Source organism: Natrix helvetica, assembly GCF_964273705.1.
Source record: "Natrix helvetica genome assembly, chromosome: 12".
Taxonomy (NCBI): Eukaryota; Metazoa; Chordata; class Lepidosauria; order Squamata; family Natricidae; genus Natrix; species Natrix helvetica.
This window is the reverse complement of record NC_138556.1, coordinates 3,720,989-3,739,427: the sequence shown is the minus strand read 5'-3', so window position 1 is coordinate 3,739,427 and position 18,439 is coordinate 3,720,989. Positions and strand designations below refer to the sequence as shown.

The 18,439-nt window shown below is 41.9% G+C and overlaps 1 protein-coding gene across 4 annotated transcripts in view; it reads right to left on the bottom strand.

Annotated features, from left to right (window-relative positions):
- MEGF11 (multiple EGF like domains 11) overlaps positions 1 to 18,439 on the bottom strand; it is a 669,285-nt gene that overhangs the window by 204,275 nt on the left and 446,571 nt on the right. For all 4 annotated transcript variants that reach the window (XM_081965210.1, XM_081965211.1, XM_081965212.1 and 1 more), the window contains one exon: positions 9,447 to 9,583. In XM_081965210.1, coding sequence (XP_081821336.1) covers positions 9,447 to 9,583 — 137 coding nt within the window. The remainder of the gene's footprint in view (positions 1 to 9,446; positions 9,584 to 18,439) is intronic.

Sequence of the window (18,439 nt, the reverse complement as noted above, 5' to 3'; positions counted from 1 at the left end):
CATCTTCCGGCTGGACGGACTTATTAGCCTGCGGTGAGAGAGAAACTTTTTGCCGGGGCTGCCGGCATTCCTAATAAAGGAATCTTTTGAGTTCACTTCAGAGGGTTTGTCGTGTTTGGGGAGCTGGGTCAGAACAGTAGCGCTGTCCATTTCCGCAGTCATGTGGGAAGTATGATGTCATGCTGCACTGCTACTTTCCCACCAAAGAGATACCACTGTCAACTCTGAAGCGAACCGGGCTGGGCCCGACTTTGAGGCTTCAGGGATGCCACTAGATAATAATAATTCTTTATTGTCAGTGCGCAATATATGTACAATGAGGTTGGTTGAGCTCCCTCAGTGATGGGAAGGGGAGGGAAATAGTTAGCTGCGGTTTTGTAGTCAAAATAAAAAAGTTTTGCTGTGGGAATCAAGGTCATTCCAACAAGTGACTGGAAGAGGAGAAGCAAAGTAACCAAGCAACTGGCCGGCATCTCCATTAAACCATGTGACTGATGGTAAAGGGGAAAACTTTCTCTGTTAATTAGGTGAAAACAACAGGAACTTTCAGAGTCGATTTCATCAGTTTTGCCAATACGATGTACCCAATAAAATTGTCCTTTGAGGAATCTATTTGACTCGGAGTTCTACTTTCTATGGGTGCATTACTTGGAACTCTGACAACCTATTTATCTACTCGCATTTGCTAGTTGGGCTGGAGCTGAGTTGAGGACGGGAGCTTAACCATCACATGGTGCTCGGGTCTTGAACCTGGGCTGGTTTCCAGCTGACAAGCCCAGCGTCTTAACCCCTGAGCCATCTTGCCGCCTCCTTTTTCGGGCATGTGATGGAGGCCATTCAGCAGAGGTCCCCCTGAAGATGGGCTCCAGCACAATCTCGAAAGCTTGGAAGAATAAACCGTTGGTCCTGGTGACTGACTCAGATTAGATCCTGCAGTTGGCAACACTTCCTGGCTGATGAAGAAACACACACGCCCCGCTGTTATCTGTTCCAAGCGCACTTTGCTTGTTTAAGCAGAAAAACACAAAGCTCATCGAGATGAATGGGCTGCTGACACCTCACTATATCATGCTGTATTTATAGGCACTATCCAGCCTCTTAAAAAAATCAAACCTTGGTGCCTTCATCCATTTACATAATTAGTAGCCCTTTGCTCCCCTGGCCTCACTTCTCTGTGGTTTATCCCTTTGCTACCTTGGGAAGATCAAATACTAGTGAATTTCACGCAGTGGCAATGTCTAACTTCCTATCCTATCAATCCCGAAAGACCATTAGGGGTGAAATGCGCTGCTCGGTTAAATTATACCACGACCAAATGCACACACACCCTTGCCCGATTCTTGTTCAGTTTTCCATTTCATCCTCCTTATCTGGCGAGAGCTACTTTACAGCCGTTCTTTGGGGCTTTAATAATAAGTGCATAATTATTTCGGCTTGGGTTAATATACTTGTCAGCAGTAGAATTAATGGCCACAATTTCACAAAATATTAAACACTACCATGCTTTGTTTAACACATTATATACATGTAACAAATACAGCTTCCTTTTACGAACACTGGTGAGAGTGGTGGCCAACCCATTTGTATAAAAGTGATACGGGGAAAAAAGGATGCGGCACCTCGAAACATTTAAACTTTTGGGGTCACGATTTCATACGCACCAGTAAAAAAATACATGGGAAAACAAAAACAAACAAACAAAATAAAAGAAACCACACACTGCTTCATTATAAGTGCTTGCAAAGCGACTGTTTTTCTTAAAATTATTATTATTATTATTGTTAGCCTACCTTTGGCTTTACGGCTTGGGTAGTGTAATATTTCCTAACTTTTATTGCTTTTTAGCAAGTTGAATTTGCATCCGGTGCATATCACCAGCTTTTTATCTGATTGTGCATTTTTCCCATTGTATTGTTTTTCCGTGGATGCTTTTAGAGGTTTGTTTCATGCTAATTTGTTATTTTTTACGACACTTAGAGAATTTGTAAAGAAGTTAAGACTGAAGAGTGAAGGAGGGTGGCCTCTCCCTTCTCTATACTCATGCGACAGAGTCATCTTGCCTGGGGTGATTCCCCCATGTGGGCACCCACTACAGCGTTGCATTCACGCTACAAAGATGATGGTTACCTTGTGCAGGAACAAAAGGAAATATAGGTAGCCCTCGAGTTACGACAACATCTGAGCCAGTGGTGAAATCAACTTACCTTCGCTACCAGCTCGCAAAGGTGAGCGTGCATGCAGTTCTCATTTGTGACCTTCCCCGCCAGTTTCCGACAAGCAAAGATATAAGGAAGGCTGGATTCATTTAATGACCATGTGATTCACTTAACAACTACAGTGTTTTGTTTAACAACTGTGGCAAATATGCTCATAAAATCAGGCGTGGCCCACTTAACAACTGTCTCCCTCAGCAATGGAAATTTGGACCCAAATTTTGGTTGTATATGATAACTACTTGTAATATTCAAAATGCTCAATGCTAAGTTTGATATCACAAGATCAAGGGAGGTACTAATACCACTCTATAAAGTCCTATAAAACCACACCTAAGAATACTGCATCCAGTTTTGATCACCACACTATAAAAAGATGCTGAGACTCTAGAAAGAGTGCAGAGAAGAGCAAACAAGAGGATTAGGGGACTGGAGACTGAAATATACGATGAACAATTGCAGGAACTGGACCTGGCTAGTCTACTGAAGAGAAGGACCAGGGGAGACAGGATAGCATCTTCCAATATTTGAGGGGCTGCCACAGAGAGGAAGGGGTCAAACTATTCTCCAAAGCACCCAAAGGCCAGACAAGGAATGAAGGATGGAAACTGATCAAGGAGAGATTCAACCTGGAAATAAGGAGACATTTTCTGACAGTGAGAACCATCAACCCATGGAACATAGGTTGCCTTTGGAAGTTGTGGGAGCTTCATCCCTGGAGGCTTTCAAGAAGAGACTAGACTGCCATCTGTCACAAATGGTGTAGGGTCTGCTTTGGAGGGAGGGTTGGACTAGATGACCTACAAGGTCTCTTCCAACTCTGTTAATCTGTATCTGTATTTAAATTGTCAAATTATTCAAAATGCACAACTGTCTCCAACTGACCAGAAGGAAAACCGCAGTTTGCTTCCCACATTTTAATGACTATGACGTGTTAATCAAATATTTACCTCAACATTCATGCTTTATTGTCTTCATTTAATAGGGAGAAATTTACAAGCTATCTTTAAAGGGGCACAAGACGGAGCTTCCAGCTGGGGTACTACTAAAAAAAAAATCTATTCATAGGAATATTTTTAAATTATTTAAAGCCATCAGAAGTGAGTTTTGGTTTAGAACGGTAAAAGAGAAAAGAGATTGAATTATAAAAGAAACCAAGAAGTCTCATTTTTTTAAAAAAAAGATTGATTAGTTCATTGGTGTTTTTTTAAAGGTAAAATAAAAGCACGAAGAGATCTAAAAACAAAGAGTGTCTTTTATTTAAATGTAATTGAATTTTTTAGTGAAAAATTTAACTAAAACCAGACATGAAAGTTGGAATTGCAAAAGTTTTGGCTTTAAAACTTTATTTCACGAATTGGGAGCCATGTTCCCTCAGCAAACAGGGGACAGACTAAGAACTCTGCAGGAAAGAGGAAAAAAAGGCTAAAATTCATGGCTTACTCTTGAGGGAATTAATTGATGCAATGGCAATGCATTTGCATATCCTGTAAACACGAAGTGTTCCCTGTTAAATTTATGGCTGCAAATATCTAAATTAAATTAAATTAAATCCATTATACTTTATAAGGGACATTAAAAAAACCCTCAGCAACCTAACTAATAATAAAAATGGGGATTGTTGCCAATGAAAATGTTAGAAGCGATAATATCTCTCTGGAAAAATGCGACTCATTTTCCAGGAGAGCTATGAAGCATTTAGGAAAAAGGTTCCTTGTTTTTGCTTTTGCTCTCCTTCAAATGGCGAATTTCCCACTTCAAGGGCACACAGTTTCTTGACTTCCAAGTTGGGCAGCCAAAAATATACATAATAAATATAGAATATAGACAAGTAAACTGAGCCTTATATAGTAGCAGGTGTGTGCTTGTCTGTATTTTTGTTTATTTGCTGGTTACTGACCACAATAGAGTGTGTGTGTTTGTGTGTGTGTGTGTGAGAGAGAGATAGAGAGAGGGAGGGAGGGAGGGAGGGAGAGGGAGGGAAGGAGAGGGAGGGAGGGAGAGAGAGATATGAGCTGGTTGAGTGACTTTGGGCCAATCAGAAAAAGACGGTAAATTCTAGTCCCGCCTTAGGCATGAAGGCTGATGGGAGGGGGGGACTTTGAGCCAATCACCAGGAGACATTGAGTTCTAGTCCCGCCTTAGGCAGGAAAGCTGACTGGGTGACCTTGGGCCAATCCCTCTCTCTCAGCCTAACCCACCTCGCAGGGTTGTTGTGGGGAAAAATAGGAGAAAGAAAAGGTATTGATGATATTCACCACCTTGAGTTATTTGTAAAAATAATAAAGGCAGGATACAAATAAATAAATAATAAACAAACAAATAAAAATAAACTTGTCTAAATAGGAATTTTTGAATGCGTTTCAAGATTGCAACTTTTCTCAACTCCGGAGAGCCAAGAACAATGAATCCAGATGTTTCTAATGCCACCACTGGAGGTCTCACCGATCACTTCAGACTATTGCTTTTTAGCAAGCGTGAAAAAAAGCTGTTGATTTATTTGCAATTTTTGCAAGCGTGCCAGATGTATCAATTTATTTTCCAATCCAAGGTTGGGTTATCAAAAAAAAAAAAAAAACAACCCACCCCACCCTAAAAATTTGTGTTTCGGAGTTCACAGCTCTGAATGTGTTTTTCGTTTAAATGGTTGTTTTTTTAAGGCAATTTTCTTGGAAGCATTTTTTCTATAGTATTTCCACACATAAATGGACGGTTGTAATCCCTGGTTTGCAATCACAATTGAGCCAAACATTTCTGTTGCTAAGTGAAACATTTGTTAAGTGAATTTTGCCCCATTGGACGACTTTTCTTGCCATGGTTGTTAAGTGAATTATGTCAGTAGTTGGGTTAATAACATGGTTGTTGAGTGAATCTGGCTTCCCCATGGCTTTGCTGGTCACAAAAGCTGATCACATGACCCTTGGACACTGCAACCATGATAAATATGAGTTGGTTTGCCAAGCGTCTGAAATTTGATCGTGTGACCATGGGGATGCGGCAACGGTCGTAAGTGTGAAAAATGGTCATAAATCACTGTTTTGAGTGCAGTTGTAACTTTGAATGTTCACGAAATGAACTGTTGTAAGTGTTGTAAGTTGAGGACCGCCTGTGTATGGTTTTTAATTACTGTTGAACAGTTGCTCTGAAAAATCAGAGAATTTTAGATTTTTTTCTTTAAATAACTAATTTCCATTGATATATTGGTTCAAGAATACAAAGTTTAGGAAGATTTGCATCAACTACCAAATATTCTTCCCCCGTTACCTGCTTCCTAAAAAAATAATAATCAGAAATCTTTTTACATTTTGTAAACTAGGAGTTGGGGGAAATGTTTCTGAGCCTTTCGTTTGATTCCCATCCTATCTGTGTTCCTATCTCTCAATTGTGCTATCTTCTATTTGATGTGATTATTTATACTTCTATCTCTCTAAGACAGGGGTCTCCAAACTTGGGAACTTTAAGACTTGTGGACTTCAACTCCCAGAATTCCCCAGTCAGGCTGGCTAGGGAATTCTGGGAGTTGAAGTCCACAAGTCTTAAAGTTCCCAAGTTTGGACACCCCTGCTCTAAGATATGTGAGCTGCCCTGAGAATTTGTTAGCTGGGGATGACAGATAAATCTTAGACAGAGAAATAAAACAAAGGATCTCGGATTGCATAACATTGCCTTTACTATACTTGACAACGTTTCTCATCAATGATTTAGTGTCTTGTGATCAATTAAAAATAAATGCTTTTATTAGGACATAAATTTATTGACAGTGGTGGACCAGAGTTGCAAATTTAACTGCCCAAGGACTGTTTTCCAAAGCCTTATGGGATCCTTAGGTCATTTCATCCGAGACAACAGTACAGATAGTCCTCGACTTACAGCAGTTCATTTAGTGACCGTTCAAACTTACTTATGACCATTTTTCACACTTACGACTGTTGTAGCATCCCCATGGTCACGTGATCAAAATTCAGACTCTTGGCAACCGATTAGAATAAAATTCTTTATTGGCCAAGTGAGATTAGACACACGAGGCATTTGATTCCGGTGTGTAAATGTACATACAGCAATTGAGATATCATTAACCATAGTCATTGTAATATCCATGCATCATAAAATATATTTAAACTGGTTCATATTTATGGCGGTTGCAGTGACCCGGGGTCAAATGATCCCCTTTTGTGACCTTCTTGCAAGCAAAGCCCAGGGGGAAACCAGATTCACTTAACAACCAGGTTACTGACTTAGCAACTCTTGCAAGAAAAGCAAAATGAACTTAACAAATACCTCACTTAGCAACATACATTTTGGGCTCAACTGCAGTCACAAGTTGAGCACCACCTATACAGCAATGTGCCAATCTTCATATTTGTCACTGAACCAACCCTACTGTTCACTTGGGATGCAGAAATAGAAGCGCCACAGAAAGGGCTGTGATGGTATAGGGCCGTGATGGCGAACCTATGACACAGGGGCCAAAGGTGGCATGTGGAGTTACCTCTGGGGGGACGCCAGCTGTTGCCCTAGGTCAGCTCCACCCCACATGTGCGCGCACTGGCCAGTGCCCCTCCCCTCCCAGGAGTCTCCACACAGCCCGTTTTGGATGCCAGGTAAGTACAGAACTTGTGCGGAGGCTGTGGGAGGGTGGAAAATGGGCCTCCTGGAAGTCCGGAAATGGGCCGTTTCCAGCCTCCGGAGCGCTGGGGGAGGGCAAAGCCTCCGGAGGCTTCAGGGAGGCCTGTAAGGTCCAAAACAGGGCGTGGGGGTGTCACACGCACATGAGCAGGGGGTAGGAATGTGGGGGGGGGGTCGCATGCACATGTGCATAGGGACGGGGAGTGCATGGGGGGGGTCACGCATGCATGTGTGGGGGCAGGGTGTACGGGGCATTGCATTAGAGGTGTGGGAATGCGCTTGTGCGCTTTTGCGTGCTCACTCACGCTTTCAACACCAGATGAAAAAATGGTTAGCCCTCATTGGTCTAGGGGCTCCTACCTGAGCAGAGGATTGGACTAGACAGAATGGGAGAATTCGCCACGGGACTATTTAACAACTCTATTTAAACAATACATCTAAAAGACGAACAGAGGTAAATGCAAGCATTTCATATTGACTTATCAGTTCCTACATTACAACAACACGGTTAAAATCAGTCTCAAATATAACTTCTGGCAAGAGCATTAATTAAGTCTGTAACGTATGCAGGAAGGCAACCAATGGCAAGCCTTATGCCCACGTTCTATTTTATTCTATTAGTCTATTCTATTCGATTCTATTTAATTATTTAAAATAAATAAAAAGTATTTTAATTTTTGCCATTCACATTTCACTCTGTCCCTCCTTGTTCATCCTTTCTTTAATGATTCTATTCCAGCATTTCTTTGTTAGTGTATCTCTTGTCCTGTGTCAAGTTGCAATGCATCAAGTTGGCTGTGGCATGTTGCCCATGACAAGTTGGCCATGGTGAGTTGGCCGTGGCAAATTGTCATGGACTCTGTACTGGAAGACCTCCAAGGTCCCTTCTAGCTCTATTCTGATTGACTGACTGAAATTGCCTGCTTGAAAAATATTAAAATTTCTCCCCAAGACCAAGATCACATGTAGTGTTAATACCACTTTATAAGGCCTTGGTAAGGTCACACTTGGAATACGGCATCCAGTTTTGGTCACCACGATGTAAAAAAGATGTGGAGACTCTAGAAAGAGTGCAGAGAAGAGCAACAAAGATGATGAGGGGATAAAACATATGAAGAAGGGTTGCAGGAACTGGGTATGTCTAGTTTAATAGAAAGAAGGACTAGGGGAGACAGGATAGCAGTGTTTCAATATCTCAGGGGCTGCTACAAAGAAGAGGGAATAAAACTATTCTCCAAGGCACCTGAGGACAAGAAGCAATGGGTGGAAACTAATCAAACAGAGAAGCAACTTAGAACTAAAGAGGAATTTCCTGACAGTTAGAACAATTAATCAGTGGAGCAATTTTCCTCCAGAAGTTGTGAATGCTCCAACACTGGAAGTTTTTAAGAAGATGTTGGATATCCATCTGTCTGAAGTGGTGTAGGGTTTCCTGCCTAAGCAGGGGGCTGGACTATAAGACCTCCAAGGTCCCTTCCAACTCTGTTATTCTATTCTATTCTATTCTATTCTATTCTATTCTATTCTATTCTATTCTATTCTATTCTAGACTGTGCAGATCAGGCAAAATTTAATCCATTTCCCTCTTCATCTTCAGTGGTGAAGATTTCTTCATCTATTTTCCCCCCAAAGGATTTTAATTCAATCCGCAGTGGATTTTGGAAATCTTAATTATTGCAAATGATACAAACTGGGAGGAAAAGCCAACACTTTAGAAGATAGGCTCAAGATCCAGAAGAATAAAACTGGAAGGGACCTGGGAGGTCTTCTAGTCCAACCCCCTGCTCAAGGAGGAGACCCTATACAATTTGAGACAAGAGGCCCTTGGGTGATAAAGCGCCCACAACCTCTGGAGGAAAGCTGTTCCACTGGTTATTTTTTCTCACTGTTAGGAAGTTTCTCCTTAGTTCTTGATTGCGTCTCTGCTTGATTAGTTTCCATCCATTGTTTCTTGTCCCACCCTCTGGTGCTTTGGAAAATAAGTTAATCCCTATCAATGTATTTTCAATAAGTTTTCAATAAGAAATTCTTATTAAGAAAATTTTTAAAAAGAAAGTAAGACATTTTCAATAAGAAATTTTCAATAAGAAGGATTTTGACAGTTTTGAACACTTAAACCCTATTTGACAAAATGCAATTCACCGGTGAGAAAACTAAGATCTCGGACTTAAGCAAGGCAAAACCAAATATACAGGCAGAGATTATTTGAAACTTGGCTCAATAGCAGTAACTGTGAGAGGGATCTTAGAGTCCTAGTGGACAGTCATTTAAATATGAGTCAGTAGTGTAACCATTTGTCTGTGGTGTAGGGTTTCCTGCCTAAGCAGGGGGTTGGACTAGAAGACCTCCAAGGTCCCTTCCAACTGTGTTATTTTATGAGATATTGATCTACCAAGCCCGAGCACATATGGCAGGCCATTCAGCCATTCAGCCTCATCCCAGCATCTGAAAGTAGTTAGAATCCCAGAAGGATTGTGCATGCAAGATGATTTTTCTTGGTGCACAGAAAGGCTGTCATGTAAGTATGCGCATAAGACATTAGCAGATACATATTTTTTGGGTAAGAATGCAAACCTGGGTTTCCTTTTATCTGACTTCAACGCCTACCTGTCTCCCATATACCCTGCAGTACAGAGGCAGGCTCCTGTCACGTGGTCGCATTGTCCTCCATTATGGCAGGGGCATTCTTGGCTGCAGTTAATGCCATATGTTCCTGATGGGCAAGGCTGAGCACACACAGAACCCTGAGAGACAGAAAAAGAAAGACAGAGGTATTATCAGATTAATACTGGAGGTTTTTAAGAAGAGACTGGCGCACCATTTGTCTGGAATGTTACAGGGCAGTGATGGCAAACCTTTTGGACACCCGAGAGCCCAAACTGAAGGCTGTGCGTACGCGCATTGACATGCATATGAATTTGAATTTGAATTTATTAGATTTGTTAGCCGCTCCCTCTCCACAAAGGGATTCGGGGCGGCGTACAATAAATAAAAACACATATTATACAAATTAAAACATTTCACGGAGGAGGTGTCAAAATCACATAGTACAATACGTAAGAATAGTCATAATAAAATTAAAATTAAAATATCCCAATATAAAATTATAAATTTAAAAGATTGCCAGGAGGATAAAGATGGAACTATGATTGAGCCAGGCCAGCTAGTTGAAAAAGGTGGGTCTTGAGTTTTGAACGGAAGGAGCGGAGGTCGGTAGTAATCCTAATGTCGGGGGGGAGGTCATTCCAAAGGGTCGGGCCCATCACAGAGAAGGCCCTGCTCCTGGGCGCCGCCCTCTGGCACTGCTTAGTGGACGGCACCCGGAGAAGTCCCTCTCTGTGAGAGCGAATTGGTCGTAGGGATGTATGGGGCAGGATGCGATCCCGCAAGTAGCTAGGTCCTGTGCCATGGAGCGCTTTGAAGATGGTTATCAACACCTTGAAACGCACCTGATAGACCACAGGGAGCCAGTGCAGCTCGCGCAGGAGAGGTGTTATATGGGAGTATCTAGTATTCCCCATAATCACCCGCACGGCCGCATTCTGGACCAACTGTAGTCTTCGGGTGCATCTCAAGGGGAGCCCCATGTAGAGAGCATTGCAGTAGTCTAGGCGGGACGTCACCAGCGCGTGAGTGACTGTGCGAAGGGCATCCCGGTCCAATAGGGGACGCATTTGGCGCACCAGGCAAACCTGGTGGAACGCCCCCCTTGCCACGGCTGTTACATGGTCATCCATGGACAGCCGGGCATCCAGGAGGACGTCCAAATTGCGCGCCCGCTCCATGGGGGCCAGTTGCTCGCCCCCAATGGCCAGAGATGGGATCATCTGGTTGAACCGGGGGGCCAGAAGCCACAGCCACTCCGTCTTGGACCAACATGCATGTGCAACTGGCCGCCGGAAGGTGGGGCACCCCAATACTGGCAATGCAGCAAGAGGTAAGATCTTTTTCTTTCGTGAGCTTCTGTTTCGTCGTTTGCAGGCAAACAGAAGCTCGCAAAAGAAACGCCACGGAGATCCGACCTGGGGCAATGGCGCTTATGCCAGCAGAAAGGGCTCTGCATGGCACCTCTGGCATGTATGCCATAGGTTCGCCATCATGGGTATAGGGTCTCCGGCCTGAGCAGGGGGTTGGAATAGAAGACCTCCAAGGTCCCTTTGTTATTGTGTAACTTCTGCAACATGTTTGGGATGATCAAAAACCAAATGTCAAGTTGTTTTCAGTACACTACACTTGATCTCAGGCAAAAGGTCGAGAAGCGATATTAGTATCTTCCAATAATAGTCTTGTTCCAAAAGGAATTGAAAAGGTGGAATTTGGACCAAGTTTGACAAACTTTGAATACAAAATGTAGAACATTTGTTAAATGTTGTTATTAAGATGCAATTCGAATCAAAACAAAGATTCTTGAATAAGTGGATGGAGAATAGAACAACGGATGTGCAAATATATATACATAAATGTAAATGTAAATAAACACACACACAGACATGCATATACATTCATCTACTCAGGAATCACACGCACACTCACACACACAAAACAAAGATTGCTGATTAAGTGAATGGAGAACAAAACAATGGATGTGAATATATATATATATATATACACACACACACACACACACACACACACACACAAATACACACATAAATGTATACATACATACAGTATATATTCACTTATTCAGGAATCTTTGGTGTGTGTTAGAAATCTGATAAAGCTCAACAATTCTGAAATGTGATGTACTGCATCTACGAAAAATATTGTCTTTCCTTTCCTACCTCCTGTTTCTCTGCGAAGTGTCATTAACAACATATTCTTCAGATGAATGGCAGTGTAACTCTGAGTGTCCATAAATGTCAAAAATATTTTCATATTTAAAAACAACGCTGAAATGGTTTTGTCCCGTGATTCCAATGAATATGCAGACACAGGCTTGGCTACCTGCCACGACTAATTACCTAGATAAAGCCACTTCTTGGCTGGGAGCCTAGAAAGTTCTCTTCACAAACACAAGATAACACTAACAGAAGGCTTTTGCAACGGCTTGAATATGGACTGTTGTTTCCTGCAAAGATTCCCCTCCCGTCGCTCCACCTTTAAACTCTTTGGGAGGGGGCCACAACCATAGCCAGCTGTCCTTACTTCCTTCTATGACGTCTTCTCCACAGCTGTTCCTTTCTCCTATCACTTCTACGCACACGCGTAGACAACCTCCCTCTGGGACAACCTCCCTCTGTTCCTCCTCACTGCTCCCTGACTCAGATGCCACCTGGTGGCCAACAGGCTTCTCTAGTTCCTGCTCTGACTCCAAACACCCTCCAGAGTCTTCCTCATCCTCCAGAGCAGTCCCACAATGGTCTGAGCTGTCAGAGTCCACTAACAGCTCAGCCGGCCGCTGCTGGACCACAACAGATATGGAATTTAATCTACCCCAGGAACCATTTATGGATAGTAATTCTGCGATGGAGTTGTATCACATCAGAAATTTGGATTTCTGGAAACATAAAGCTTTAAAACATCTTGCCCGTTTTGTTTTTACTAAGAATGGACCTTCTTACATTTGATGGAAATTTTTATTAACTGTCTATTCTTATTAATAGTTCTTACAAAATGGGTTACCTTTGCCAAATATGGATCACTGAACTGATCTTGAGAACCATTAAGTTTATTTTATTGGTAGTGCTGATCTAACATTGCTTCAGAAATTCTTCTTACGTTTCACACAACTTGTAAACCTCTATTTTTTTCCCTCTTCTTTTTCTTTTTCCTTACTTGGGTTTTAAAATATCAGATTCTACCCACCTACCTACCTACCTACCTACCTACCTTACCCACCCACCCACCCACCCACCCATCCATCCATCCATCCATCCATCTCTTAGCTGAGAGCAGTGATAGATGATAGATAGATAGATAGATAGATAGATAGATAGATAGATAGATAGTAATAGAACTATGATAAAGAGATACATCATTTGAATGTCTCATTTCATGGGGCTTTAGCAGTCCTGCCTTAAAAGTACTTAAAACCTCATGGAAGATTGCCAGGCTGTCAACTTTTGTTTGGAGAAGGGGTAAAGTGCAATATTTAAGAAAAAAAATTCCAGACAAATAATCTTGCAAGATTTCAGACATATATATAGATGGTCCTCCCTTACCATCAAAGAGAGAAGCAACCCAGAACTAAGGAGAAATTTCCTGACGATGAGAACAATTAATCAGTGGAAGGGCTTACCTTGTGGGTGCTCCATCACAGGAGGCTTTTAAGAAGAGACTGGGCAGCTACTTGTCTGGAATGGTATAGGGCAGTGGTGGGATTCAATTTTTTTTACTACTGGTTCTGTGGGCGTGGCTTGGCGGGTGAGACATGGCTTGGTGGGCGGGGCTTGGTGGGCGTGGCAGGGGAAGGTTACTGCAAAATCCCCATTTCCTCCTGATCAGCTGGGACTCGGAAGGCAGAGAATAGATGAGGGTGGGGCCAGTCAGAGGTGGTATTTACCGGTTTTCCAAACTACTCAAAATTTCTGCTACCGGTTCTCCAGAACTGGTCAAAACCTGCTGAATACCACCTCTGGTATAGAGTCTCTTGCTTGGGCATGGGGTTGGACTAGAAGACCTCCAAAGTCCATTCCAACTCTGTTATTCTGTTAAAATGGTTGCTCAGTGGCCATTGTAAGTTACAGTGGCATTGAAAAAAAGAGATTTACAACTGGTTCTCAAAACTGTGGCTGTGACAGTATCCTCACAGTCACAAGCTGGTGATTTGGACACTTGATAATTGTTGCATATTTTGGGGTTACTTGTTAATATTTTATTCATTGTTTTTCTGAGTTCCAAATTTTCTAACTTTATCAAAATATACAAAGAAAAATGAAAATAGTAGGGAAGTCATGGAGGAAAAGGGGAAGAGGAAAAAGTGTAGGGGAAAAGAGAAAAAAGAAGGAAAACCATTGATTTCTGACACTTTTTTAGTGCAGTAGAATAAGATAATAACCTACAGCAGCACATTTTACTTTGACTTAATAAAATACACAAACCATTCCTATAATAACAAATCTATCTAGTCAACAACACCCAAAATCAAACTTTCATGGTTTTTTTTCACTTCAAGCACAAAGTCCAGAAGTGGTTTCCAAGAAGAAAACAAAGTTAGTTGCTTCCTTTTCTTTATTTAAAGTGTTAATTTGCTAATTCCATCAGTTTTTACAGCCATCATCCATGGTGTGAATGAAAGTATATTTCAATTTTTGTGTATAGAGCATTTTTGCTGCCGCTGTTACACATTTATGACACTCATAGCATCCTGCGTGCACAGCTGACTTCCAACAAGAAAAGCCTCAAATCACGGTCGTGTGACACAGCACTTCCCTGCGTGGCATTTGCTTAACGGCTGCAACAAAACAAACATCATATATCAATGTGGTCATATGATACTATACTTTAGGGCCGCATTGCTTAGCAACAGAGTTGCCCGTTAGTAAGTGAGGACAACCTCTGTAGACAATTATTTGTTCCTGTGTTAAGCGAATCATGCTGGCATTCCTTTCAAGTTCGTATCCCCAGGATCAGAGATTTTGCATCTAAGCAGGTATTTTTTTTAATCCTCCTGATTATAACTTCAAATGTTCCAGGTACTTCCTGAATATTAAACAACAACAAACCCTCTTCACGGAGAAAGCGGGAGCTCGGGAGAAGTCCCTCGTGACCACTTCAGAGAAACTGCTGAATGATTTTGACTTAGCTCTCACTCTCCTGTTGCCAGAAATATAAAACCTACAAAAGCCTATAAAAGTATTTGCCTGTTTGCAGGTTTATTGCAAAAAATTAAATGGCAATCAGCCATGTCACCTCATTTCTCCATCTTGTTTCTTCTCTTGGACAAATGAGGAGGAAATGTTTTAGAAAAGAAGAGAAAGGACATATTGACTAATCTCTGGGCTAATAGAAGTGTGTGTGTGGGGGAAATCCAGGAATTTGGGGTCATTTGTGATGTTTAATCAGGGCATTTAAGGACCTAATAGCCGATCCATGCAATGTATATCAACCCAGCTTAATTTTTCTATGATTAAGTGCAGGATAGCCAACCTTGGTAACTTTTACAACTTGTGGACTTCAACTCCCAGAATTCCCCAGCTAGCTATGCTGACTGCGGAATTCTGGGAGTTGAAATCCACAGGTTTTAAAAATTGTCAATGTTGGATACTCCTGATTTAGTGTAGAATGTAAACGCAGACCTTCTAATTTACCCATCACTGTATGGCATAGATCCAAAATCTGGATTACCTTAATTTTATACTCAACTGTCAACAATGTAATCCTACAAGTTGAGATAATGGATTGTTTAAATAACCAAGTTAAGTTTGCTGTCTGAACCCAATCCCTGACTACTAAGCCTTTGCATTCTTCAAGATCCTTCAGAATGCCAGTTGTCAAGAAGAGAATGTGGCTTTTATTGTTAAACTACAGTAAGCAGAACACCAAAATATTTCCTGGTTCCTAAAATGGTGACCCTCAAACTGTGCAAAAGTGAGACACCATTGCTTATCTTACAAGCATCTGGATTCTGCGATGGTGACCTGCAGTACAGAAGATCATTTTGGATTAATCTGCTCATGTCCAGAAAAGCAAGCCATTTATTTAATCTGATAATAAGCACACTTCCTCATTCTGTTTCAAAGAAGACAAGACTCCTATTCTGGTAAGCCACCCAAACTCACTGAGAGGAGTGGGTGGCCGTGCAAATAACAAAGTTGGAAGGAACCTTAGAGATCTTCAAATCTAACCCGCTGCTCAAGCAGGAGACCCTATACTTGTAATGGCATGCGGAGCCATTTGTTAGGGCACATGAGGCATTGCCCTGCCAGCTCTAGCATTGATGCATGCGCTGGCCAGCTGACTTCGGCCTTCATTTTCGGCTGTTTTTTGCCCTCCGGAGGCTTTCCTGAAGCCTCCGGAGGGTGAAAACCTCCTCTACAGGTAAACCGGAAGTTCAGGAATGGACTTCCGGGTTGCCAGTAGGGCTGTTTTTTGCCCTCCGGAGAACCAAAAAACGGCACTACTGGCAACCCGGAAGTCCATTCCTGAACTTCCGGTTTGTGCGTTGGGTTGTTTTTCTCCCTCCGGAGGCTTCGGGAAAGCCTACGGAGGGCGAAAAATGGCCGAAAATGAAGGCTGAAGTCAGCTGGCATGCTGGAGCTGATAGGGCAATGCCTCGCATGCCCTAACATATGGCTTCGCGTGCCACCTGTGGCGCATGTGCCATAGGTTCGCCAGGTGGTAGGGAGAAATACATTAAAATTTAAAAAACCAATCCATTAAGTAGATTTTGAAGAAGCAGAAGAGAAATACTATTGATGCTCTTAAACTTTGGGATTAGAGAAGACTCACGAGAATACCAAACACAACCAAGAAAATAACAAAATGAATCACCAAATTAATCCCAAAATTTTATTTGCTTAAATTACCATACTTTGGATGCTCTCTTAGAACATCATAAGACATCTATAATTTTAAGTAAAATCAAAACAAACCTGGTGTTCATTAATAACCTAAAGTTATGTATGACTTGCAGGAATGTTTCTTCAAATAAACCACTGAGCCTTAGGGGCGGCGTGGTGAAAATGCAGCATTGCAGGCTAATTCTGCCCACTGCCAAGAGTTCAATTCTGACCGGCTCAGGGTTGACTCAGCCTTCTGTCCTTCCAAGGTGGGTAAAATGAGGAGCCGGATTGTTGGGGACAAGAGGCTGACTCTGTAAACCGCTTAGGGAGGGCTGTAAAGCACTACGAATTATAAGTGCTATTGCTATAAAGTTTATTTTAAGCTATGGAATTTCCCTCCCCTCACTTGTGAATGGATCAAAGACTTCCTGATGGACCGTCCACAAACAGTAAGGATTGGGTCCTTTACATCTTCCACGCTGAAGCTCAGCACAGGCTCCCCTCAGGGCGAGTAAGCAGAGTAAGGAAGATACTCAGAGATGATTCACACCCTGGTCAGTGTCTCTTTGCACTTCTACCATCAGGCGGTAGACATCGAAGTATAGGCAGCCGAACAAACAGGTTTAAAGATAGTTTCTATCCTTGGGCTGTCAGACTTTTAAATACAACCACAATAACTCCATGCATACACTAGTTTTTTTTTCCTTTTCTTTTTTCATTTCTGTTATAATTTTGCACCCATGAGGTTAAAACCAATTTCGTTGTATTTAAGTACAATGACAATAAAGATTATACTGATACTTAATTGTATATCGCATCTTTCTCCTCAAAATACCTTAAACAAGAAAGCAAAGTCCAAGTTAGATATTCTGGGGAGCACAAACTCACAGCCTCCAGGTCTTTCTGCTTGTACATTCCAGTTGGCTGCGGCCAAAAGACAAATTCCAAGATTTTCAAAATCCAGCAAAAGAAGAAAAAGTTTCACTTGTGTTATAGCCATGCTGAAGTTTTCTCTTTCTTCTTCTTCTTTTTTTTATGAAAGCCCTGGAGAGGCTCTCTTAAACTCACCCTCTCAGTGTTTGTAAGCACAGTACTTTTACTTAGAAATTCAACTCCTTTCCTAAGCAGGCACTCCAGACCTCGGCTTCGTCCCAGGGGAAAAAGCAACCTCAAATATGATTTTTAAGAAACTTCCCAGAATCTTTCAAAGGACCTACTCTGTATCAATGTAGGTGAAACACTTATGGCTCACCAGGGCTTGTTGGCAGAAGAGAATTTTTGCAGTTACCCTATTCATTTTGGTTTTCCTATTTTCTGCAGGGTGTTTTTAACCCTGCAGCAATTATGTTGTATTGATTCAAGCCTGCAGGTTATGTTGTAGTCTCTGTTTTGGTGTGATGTACAACTAGTGCAAATCACAGCGCTGTGCCACAGATGTATCGCACATCAGCTTGGCACCAACGATCAGGTCATGCCACTAGAAATAGGCCGGAGGCTGCAGTGATTCCATTCATGCTGGGTTTTCTATTCAGCTTTTTAGTTGTGTTTATTTGTTGTATTTAACTGTTTTGGATACTATCCAGGTGATGCACTTCTCCAAGCAGTGTGGGTTATGACACTTTTGCAAAACAATAATGTATTCACTGTAGTTAATAACATTGTGTGTTATTTTTATTACTTCTCGCCCAGGAAGATTGTGAAAAGTAAAAGTAAACTGGCTTGATATACCTGCATCCAATTTTGGTCACAATATTACAAAAAGATGTGGAGACTCTAGAAAGAGTGCAGAGAAAAGCAACAAAGAGGATTAGGGGACTGGAGCCCAAAACATATGAAGAACGGTTGCAGGAACTGGGTATGTTTAGCTTAAGAGAAAGAAGGACTAGGGGAGACATGATAGCAGTCTTCCAATATCTCAGGGGCTGCCACAAAGAAGAGGGAGTCAAGCTATTCTCCAAGGCACCTGAGGGTAGAACAAGAAGCAATGGGTGGAAACTAATTAAGGAGAGAAGCAACTTAGAACTGAGGAGAAATTTCCTGACAGTGAGAACAATCAACCAGTGGAACAACTTGCCTCCAGAAGTTGTGAGTGCTCCATCACTGGAATTTTTCAAGAAGAGACCAGAATGGTATAAGGCCGTGATGGCGAACCTA